The 10638-nt window shown below is 31.4% G+C and overlaps 1 protein-coding gene across 1 annotated transcript; it reads right to left on the bottom strand.

Annotated features, from left to right (window-relative positions):
* Positions 1–3629: 3629 nt before the first annotated feature.
* LOC141723856 (glucan endo-1,3-beta-D-glucosidase-like) lies at positions 3630–6192 on the bottom strand. The gene has a single exon (XM_074525787.1). The coding sequence runs from the start codon at positions 5886–5888 to the stop codon at positions 3837–3839; it is 2052 nt and encodes a 683-aa protein (XP_074381888.1). The 5' UTR covers positions 5889–6192; the 3' UTR covers positions 3630–3836.
* Between the last annotated feature and the right edge of the window lie 4446 nt (positions 6193–10638).

The following is a 10638-nucleotide window of genomic DNA, read 5'->3' as shown; positions in this document are numbered from 1 at the left end:
TTTTGATTCATAACACATAATAATTAACTGCACAACCAAGAATATATAGGCTACAAAATTATAAATATAAATATCAGAATTAGCATTGGACTAGGAACTTCTATAGGAGTAATCACTAATCAGAATCAATATAGGATTGCGCACATTGGGTATAGTTTATTACACGGAGGAGCCCTAGAGCCTAGAGTCATATCGCTGGTACCAGGTCATAAAAGATACTACGATGTTTATACTTTTTTAACTTTAAAATAATTAAACTTTATTTTCTACACAATTACAGTAAAACCTCTATAAATTAATATAGTTGGGACCGGAGAATTCTATTAATTTAGAGAGGTATTAATTAATCGATAAATTAATAATTATTAATTTATAGAGAATTTTCGGTAGCAAACAAAATTAACTTTTGATTAAATTTTTATTCACATAAATTTAAATAAAATGAATTGTACAATTTATATTTTATACTTAATTCAATTAATTCAATGTATATGAATTTAGAAAGTCAATGTAATGTACAATATATTAGATTCAAAGTCCATGTAGTGTATAAGTTAAATTCATTGTATTTTACATAGAAAATATTCAATGTATATTAGGAAAATTCAAAGTACATGAATTAATTTAATTCATTGTATTTTACATAGAAAGTATTCAATGTATGTGTAGTCATAAAATATATTATATATACTGTATATACTAGATTGGGGGAAAAATTATACAAACAAAACAATGGCTTCTCATCTAAAAGGTGTCACAAAATCAACAATGACGGATAAAGCAAGAAAAGCATTATGTGAGTATAGAAGAGATTGCAAACACCATCCTTGAAAATAGTGTTGAAGATGATCTTGAAGACGATACAACGGAGCCGGTTACACGTAAAGAAGCACTCAAGGCATCAAAAATGCTTAATAACTTTTTGATGCAACATGAAAGCACCACACCCGAGCTTTTGGATGCAATAAGGAAGATTAGGGATGAGTTTCATGTTGATTTAAATTATATGAAAAAGCAAACTACAATTGAATCATATTTTACAAAGATGTAATAGCTATATTTTTATGAATATAAGGGAATTATTAATTTATAGTTTTATTGGGACCATATTTTCATACAGGGTTTTTAAAAAAATTATTATCTTATTATCTTATCGAAATTGATCATTTTTTGAACTGGCCCAAGTCGGGACCGGACAAAATTATTAATTTAGAGAGATTATTAATTAATCGAGTATTAATTTACAGAGGTTTTACTGTACAAAGATTTTTTTAAATATAAAATATTTATTTAAATTATGTACATCAACACTTTTACGTCAAAAACTTATAAGTTTAATAACATAATGTTTTCTATTAACATCTCGTGAAATACCAAGATCACAACAATGAATTAACAAAAATTAATTCCAATACTGGTTCCGACTTGGGATCGTAATTTTTTAATTTTAAAAAATTATTAATTTAGAGGGCTAGTAATGTATTCAAATCTACTAAAAATATAGGCCTCATTTGTTTTGTTGCAATTGAGACATGTAACTTGAGGTTCCTTGAAAATAAAATAAAACCTATGTTTGATTTAGAAATTAAAAAAATTAAACACAAAATACTTTCTGTGTCTTTCAAGTTCCCCTACTAAGTTACGCCCTCTAGGTCTGGTCACTCCAAACAATCACTCCCATAAAATTGGGCCCTAACTATTGTGTATATTACTCGTACCTAGAATTGTTTTTTTTAGCCATCCACAACACAGCTGAATCCACATCCACAGTTTGAATAAACAATCTCTCCAAGTATTTAAATGTATTTGAAAGTAATTGATCAAAATTATTAAAATTATATCATATCATTTTGCAGTCTTTTCAGTTTAAGTTGGAGACCCGGCTATAGAACCAAATGTCTGTGACTACATAACCAAGTGCCTGCGATGCACAAAAGTAGGAATTGTATTTACAAATTTTATTTTAGATTAATATCAATTACTTGACTTGGTTATATTTTATGCATGGTTGTTTTTAGTATCAATTTCTCTAATTAGTGTATATAATCATTTAGAAAAACTCATTTATCAAATAAGATTTGGATGAAGTCTTGACATTGCATAAGACATTCTAATGTTTGGTTAAGCTTAAAGTTTAATTACTTGAGTAATTGATAGAAAAAATAGTTAATATTATTGTATTTTTTGTAGAGTCATCCAAACGTTAAGAGGCTGAGAAATAAATTTTTCCCGTTTTATGATGAGTTAGCTTTAGTTTTTAAATAATTTATATTATTTATATGTTCCTTGGTGTATAATTTGTTTGTACTTATCTTTGTAATTTGGTGTATGGCGTTTGATTTGTATTATTTTTTTTTTTATAATTTGTAAGAAATTCCTTAGAAGTTGATAATTGAACCAAATAAGAATAACTATATAAGTTCTGATTACACACCAGTGAACCAAACAACCAAACTTGGATTTTCAATTTCCCACGAGCTAAACACCGGAAGTTAGTTCCAAGATATTCCAAGTTCTTAAAGGATCTACATAATTAGCGAAACAAATAGTCCATAGAGTATAACAAAAACGTTGCATCTCTACTAATAGTAGTATATATTTTTATTGCTAAGGTAAATATTTCATATCAATGTATTTACAAAAAGTTTATGTAGTGTAATGAAAAAAAATCCATTATTGCATACTAGCATTTTTCCTTGCACATGATGCACGAATTCTTTGTGTACACCAGTAGCAGACGTGGATCTTGATAAGTCTACTTAGTAATTAGTACCATCAACATGAAGGATAATGAAGATGATGACAATGGTGATTATACCAGCAGAAATTTCCATGAGACCTCTTCTTCACCGCCTCTACTTACTGACTACATATGTACAAATTTTAAGATACCAAAATGTATTCCAAATTACCTGGTTGAGCCAATGAAGAAATAGCTTCTGCTTTTCGAGTGGCAGCACTTGAATTTATCACAAATAGTTGTGGAGACCTCCCTTCTGAAACTTCCGATAACTACCTAGATATGTGTATACGAAAACACATTGATCATGAAAGTCAACAAGTAGTTCTTAAAATCTGCAGTCCTAATTCCTAATGTCTGCTATATGCTTTGACTTTAACTATCCATGCACATACATTAACAATCGAACCATATACAGATGTTAGTAATTAATTAAACGCAGGTTCTTGCTCCATTGCTCTGATCAGAGCTTATAAAGAAGTGATGGTATCATTATCAGGGGCTGCCTCACTGCTGGCCGGTATACACATGCAAGCTAGAAATATTTAATCATGACAACACAATGTATGGAAGTTATAGAATTTTTCCCAACATCCACTTTTTAATGTACTTGAACGGATAAAGAAACACATGATTAACAAACTGATATTCTTGAAGATCCAAATTTAGCCATTGAAGCAAAATGCATCACAAATCATTAGTTTTGACTTGTGTGCACTTTGCACCACTAATATGTCTGGTGTGTCGCATATGAGTGAAACGAGTTTAAATGCCTAGCACTGGACTTTACCATTATGCACTTATATTCATCTTTCGTGGTAAAATTGAAATACAATTAGCATCTCTTATGTAGGGTATTTGGCAATTAACGTATGCAAGAGTTACATACTGTAAGAACGGAAACAAACCATTTCTTTGTTTATATTTAGTAAGAAAGCTCAAAACATAAAAAGAATACATCAAACTACATAAAAGATAAGCACAATCATGATACTGATTCAGTTACCAATAGAGCTGATCCATTGTGTACACCAATAGTAGGCTTCAATCATCTTACGAAGTTTACTTAGTATCACCAACATGAGGAAAAATTTGGTTAATGACAATAATGATTATACAAGCAGAAACTTCCATGAGACCCCTCATCTTTACCGCGTCTACTATAAATCCACCATAAGAGGTTTGAAAGGGAGTTCCCATCATCGTACCCTTTCAACTTCTTAATCCTTTTTAGAGCACTATTCTGGTCATAAATCCCTTCCAAGGCATACAGAAACCCCTTCCACCCCTCTCCTACCCCTTTTCTAGCTAAAACTGGTTCTGTCCATTCTACAAGTTCCCTTGCAAATTTCGCATCAGAAAACAACACCTCACTAGTCGGTAGTAATGGTAGGAGCTGAATTCCCAGCCTAGCCTCTCTCGACTCAGCTGGTGCAAACCACAGCGCACTGTCCCTCTTGTTAGCCCACAAAATACCAACTACCCTATTCTCCTTTGTGAAATCTTCAGGATACAAATCATCCCCCTGTCTCACATGCCACCAAGTTTGTGCTGATTGAATCTCCATTGCTAAAATTGTAGATCCAATAGCAACAAGATGAGTATCACCATATGCCAACCCCATCAAAGCAGCTGCATAATAACCATTCACTGCCTCACTTGTGCTCTCCTGATTTCGTCCATCCGGAAATTCAGTCAATCCTGCAGCCCAAGAATGCAACTTCCACAAGTCAAAACACCTCAGACGAGGATACTTTGAGTACTGTTTCTTCCCTAAATTCATGAAGTCCGTCATCAGTGTATAAGCCTGTGGCTTGTACTTCAATCCCCAAGCAGGATCAATCTTCGCAAGCACTGCAATTCCATAAAGATAGTACCCAAGATGAAAATGGTGATCATTATATATTCCAAACCCAAAATCAGCTGTGGTATCCGTTGATCCTTGTTTAGTCACAATTCCACCCCATTTTCCATCATATAAGAAGCCATTACCCCCAAAAGTCCCATCTAACCATGGCTCAATTGTATCCTTCAAGAACTTCTTCACTGCTGGAATTACCTCCGGATAACACACCTCTTCAGCTATCAATGCAAATCTTGCTGCCCTCGCCACCAATTTCCCATAAAAGTATGAAGAATTTGTTCCCATTTTATTCGAATCAAGTGCTCCAACATCCTTACGTAGTGCATTACGTATTTCACAATACGACTCCTCTTTAACACCTTTAATTGAATGCCAAGTCACAGAAACCGGTTCCGTCTTCAACACCCAAGAATCCCCAACAACTCCAACAAGATCCCCATCAATACTTTTATACTTAAAATCCTCTAAAACAGCAACCCTCCTACCCTTTTTCAAAAGCTTAACATGAAGCGGATGAGCAAGCATCAACAAATCTCCCCGCCCTTTTCTCTCCCATTTATACTTAATCGAAAAGGGTTTTTTTAACGAACTCTTACCAGACACCGGATAACAAGAACTAAACTGATCAAGGACAGCCTCACTCTCACTATTCGATAAAACAGCAATCCTAATAACACCTAAAAATGGACTAGATGTAATTTTAGAACCAACATGACTTAACTTAATCGGAGAATCAGCATACAAAACCCAAGTCTGATTATTATTAAGCTTAATAGTATACTTAGTATTTACACTATTTGCATAAAAATCAAGAATTGCATGAACAGTAGTAATAAAAATCTCAACTTTATCAAGAACTTGACAAGTAACAAAAGGGCTACCTCTAACAAGCAAGAATCTGAGATTACTTGAAGAAAGATCCAAAGTAACACTCAAATCATTGTAAGAAGACACCAAATGAGTTGAATTCGGGTGAGAATTGTTCAAAATTGAAATAGTAAGGTCCAAGATGAAAACTTGGTAAAAAAAAGAAGAGTTTGAAAACAAAGAAGGGTAACAAATAGAAAGTGTAGAAAGTGAAGATTTGATAATGTAAGGGTGAATGTATTCATGTTGGTCACCATTTTTTAGCACAAAGTTTTGAAAAAATGAGTTTGTGGGTAAGGGGGTTTTGAGAGGTTTTGGTGAAAAATAAGTTGAGGGGTCAGGGAGGACTGTGGAGTTCACAGTGGGGAAAAGAAATGGTTGGGGTGGTGCAATGTTATTGTGTAAGGCCACAGACATGGTGTTGGAGATGTTAGTGTGTGTTTTAGTGTGTGTTTTTTGACATGTTAAGTGTGTGTTTAAGTGTGTGTGTTTAAGTAATTAAGTTGACCTTTGGTTATTTTTTTTCTAATGTTAGGTGTGTCATGGCTAAACGTGTAGAGATTTAAAAATTTGTTTAGTTTAAGATTTAATGGAACAAGTAGAGAATTTAACAATGATAGGGGCAGGAATGAAGAGACGAAGTGATGAATGAATTGAATATTTTTAAGGAATGTGAAAGAACCATGCATGCTTTGAGATGAGAGTGAAAGATATTGAAAACAACTTTGAGTTTGAAGTGGGTTTTAGTGGAGGTTGCATCTAATCGAGGAAAACTGAAATGTGAGAAAACAAAGTAAATGAAAAAAGATTTTTTTTAGTTTTGACTTTAAAACATAAATAAGATTTTATGAAAAGGACTTCATAAATTATTTTTGTGTAATATTTTGCCGATCACCTTCTTTTTTTGAAAAAAAGAATTTGGGTAACATAGTTGAAAGCGACAAAAAAGTATAAGCCATCGATATTATCTAGTAGTGTTCATATTTTTTCATAATTTAGTCAATATCAAGAATTTACCATCTAGTACAATAAATCTCCATAAATTAATAATTTATAATATTTTAACAACAATGATTTTTTAATACAGACTAGGGACTTTTTGCCCGCGCTACGTACGCTCCAATTTTTTTAAATTTTGAATTTTTTTATCGAAGTTGGTAATTTTTATAACATAAACGGTTATCTTCTAGTTTTATTTAATTTATTTATTACAGTTATTTAGGTTCCGTTTATTTTGAAATATAAAACTGATATTATAGTTTAACGTTAAATCTCAGTATTTTATTTTAGTTTTCGTTCTCTCACATTTTAACCAATTAAAAGTCTTTTAACTCATATTTTAACATTTCTCTTTTACGTTTTTAGTAGTCAATATTTTAATAAGGTGTACAACAAAACTGAGTAAATATTTTTTTTAATTAAATATTTTTTAAAAAAATCCAGTAAATATTACATACCATACAATTTATTACAAAATTTTATTTTAAAATCAAAATAATACAAAAACCCACTTATATTAAAACATAATATATAACACAATTTTGTAAAAATTGTTTTTTAAAAAATTACAAAAAAGGAGAAAATATCAAAAGAATTAAAAAAAACTCAAACAACCCAAATAAGTTGACTTTGAGATATGTTAAACTCCTGTCTTAAAAGAAGCCCACATAAAATCAAAGTCCTGTCTTAAAAGAAATCCAGATAAGAAAACTACCGTGACTTTGGGATTCTCAACTTTTTCGAGCAAAAAGTAACTTCTTTTCACCAAGGAGACAGCACTCTCGGTAGAATCAAACTATTTCTCTACAATGGAGGTATGAATCGATTCTTTGTCTATAGTTTATCTTGCTTTCATAGAGTATATATATGCAATGGAACCATGAATCAGTGTTAAAACTTGAGATTATATTGCTTGATTGATAGAGTTTTAAAGTATACACACCTTAACTTAATCGATTAATGTTATATAGAATTTAAGAACATTACTTGCTCAAATTCATGTAATTCTCAAGTTTTGTATCCTATACATGTAGTGTTCTTGTAAAATCTTTATTTTGTATCTTATGCATGTAATATCTAAGTAAAATAACGTGCTTTATATTGATTGGAACAAATTTATTATGTAATTACAAATGAAGAAAGGATCCAGTTCTAGAGCGAAGAATGTCAAATTCAATTTAGGTAAAAATTTAACCTAGAATGTATCTACTGCATTTATTTAGGTACATTAACATAATACCAACTGTACAGATAATGAAGAGAGTATATGTAGCTTTCTGGCAGCAAATGTAGAAGTATATGATTTTGGGCACTTTGTAAGTATATATTTTACAGCGTTAATTTATATAGTGTCAAATTTATGTTTATTTTTAAATGTATTTGATTTAATGGTACTTGATCAGAGAGTGTTAGAGGATTTTAAAAGTGTTTGTGGTGGAAGAATTCCAACTAGCTTGAAGATATATTGTAAAACACATAAATGACGTGCTCGATATGATTCAGAAATCGGAAAAATATGTGGTCTTGCTCACTTTATGGAGTTTTATTGAATTATGATATATAATCTTGTTTTATTTTATTATCATGGAGATGGGGCCTTTAATGTCAAGATATATAAGGAAGCGGCAATTGAGATAAACTACCCAACGATAGAACCAAATGAGTGGATATTAAATAAACCGGAATGGAAAGACGAAGAATTCATGGTTGTCTATGGAAATATTCAGTTTCAGAAATATGTTGCTATGTTAGTTTATGATGGTTTCCTGAACAAAACTGAAGCTTATTGTATTAGCGTAAATAGTGCAGACTTGCAAGGTGATGGGATTGATCTGGTAAGATTTATTTGCAATTGTTTTCCATATCAGGTCGCATTCATACTTTAATACCAGTATGTATATGCTGGATACCTGAACAAATTTTTGCATATATGACTGACAATGAAGTCAGGAACAGAGAATTTCTATAAAAACTTCAAACATGAAAACTCTGTCAGTCTGAGGTTCACCACTAAGGAATGGAAATGTGAGGTGGAGAGGGTTGAAGGCCATTGCAGATTTGGAAAAGGCTGGTCTGATTTTGTATCAGACATAGGACTTGGAATTGATGATTCTATAGTGATGTACAAGATGCATAATGATATAGAAAATGTGAACAATGTGAATGTTTGCATATATAAACATAATGTTCATGATAAAGATCTTGATAGAGGTAATGTGATAAATTAACTACTTTAAATTCTATATTTAAATTGATTCAATTACGGATATTCTATAATATTACAAACTTATAAATTATTTTATTTTTTGTGGCATGAAACTTGTTTGCGCCAAAATCATTTCTAAAAATCGTCTCTAAAGATACTCTGGCATGTGGAGATTTTGTAAGTAGTTTTTTATGTGATTTAATTGAAAAGGTTGTATATATAATAGAGTATATATGTTTGTGTGTTTGTTTTGTGTTTGTGTTTTTAAGTGTAATCTGTAAATATTGCATTATTTATTGTTTTTTCCAAGGTTGTACCAAGTTTGGTGCGGTTCAAATACAGTGCAAAGCTCATGAAAATAATGAAAATCTCGCTTGAAGGGCATGAATCTTTCGTTTCATATAACTCAGAAATCGGATATTTTAACTGCCTTGGATATGTGTTAAGGATATTTCATTTGCGCGAAAGAGATACACTTTTATTTACAATGGATGATAGTGATATCATTTCAGCAAGGATATTTCAGGAAGATGGATTAGAGATTGATTATTTTAACTGCCTGGGATATGTGTTAAGGATATTTCTGTAATCAGGTTTAATATAAATTAGTAACGAAGTTGTTATTCTGGAAACAGTGTTTGTAACATTATTGGATCAAAGTGAACATTGTTGTTATCTATAATCAAATGATATCATTGTTGGATTACATATTGTTTCATGGTAAGATCATTGCTTTATTAGATTTCCACTTAAATCATGGCTACATAACAACATGGATGGTTTAAAAATTTGTAACATGTCATAAGAAAATATTAAAGTTGGCAGTGACATAAAACAGATTGAATAAAACACCCATACAACTCAATATTCAGAAAAGAAAGATTGGCTAAATACTTAAGTTTCAAAACAATCCTCTTTAAATTCATATTAAGCTTTTATAATGCAAAATAGAAAACATTAAAACATTGCAATGCCATATGTAAAACTTCACGCGAATAGTCATTTATTTAGACCAATCCAGCAAGTATCCTGTAAACACAATAGTGCAGAGAATGTTCATTAGAGTTTATACCTCTCAAATTAATGTTTATGTCGCATATATAGTAATAATTGACATCTCTAAAAGAGTGTTGATACCTTTGCCTCAACACTTCAACAACAGGATGATTAATATTGAAATAAATCCGTGAACATGATGAACTTCTTATCTGCAGTGAACCTGTTAGAAGCAATTCAGCGATAAGCGTTAGTTGACACCATGAAAAACTATTATATTTTGTAGTAAAGATATGTAGATTAGCAGAAAATGAAACCATTGTGGATTAATGGCCTCATGGTTGTCAAGATAACTATTGGAGGATACCCAACATATCCCTGAAGTGTATTTGCTGAAAGAGATATGTCCTAAATCCAATCATGTATGAGGATTTAGTAATAACTTTTATGTAATCTGTTTTGATTTCATTGATATTAATAAAAGACTTGTTTTGTTTTTATTGCGGGCTCTATCTATTTAAATGTTTAAATAAGATATACCACAGTTTAGAGTAAAGCTTTTTATGGATTGTGATGAGATCATAATAATGAGATCTAAAAGATGATAACTCTAAACTTAAATAGTTCCTGGTCATAGGATTACTAACTGGTAATTAATAATCCGCAAAGATCGGTACATACTATGCTTGCTTCATTATGAAGGATGTCTGTTCTCATAGACATTCGTGTGGTGACCCTATAGCTAGTATGTAGGTGCTTATTATAGAATAAGTTCACTGAACATGACTCACACAGCTGAACAACTGATGGAGTTCACTCACGTGTCAGCAGTTGTTCACATAGTGATAGTTGTACAAGTATCCTTAGACTTGCTGTCATCATAGTCATCTTGTGTACACTGAACTATCCTTTGGTTTAGTTCTTAGTCTCAAGGGACAATTATAAGGGTTCTACTGGGTATAGGAA

The sequence above is a fragment of the Apium graveolens genome, chromosome 5 (genome assembly GCF_009905375.1).
Source record: "Apium graveolens cultivar Ventura chromosome 5, ASM990537v1, whole genome shotgun sequence".
In the NCBI taxonomy this organism is placed as follows: Eukaryota; Viridiplantae; Streptophyta; class Magnoliopsida; order Apiales; family Apiaceae; genus Apium; species Apium graveolens.
Note: the sequence above shows the minus strand (reverse complement) of the source record. Positions and strands in the feature narration are given on the sequence as shown.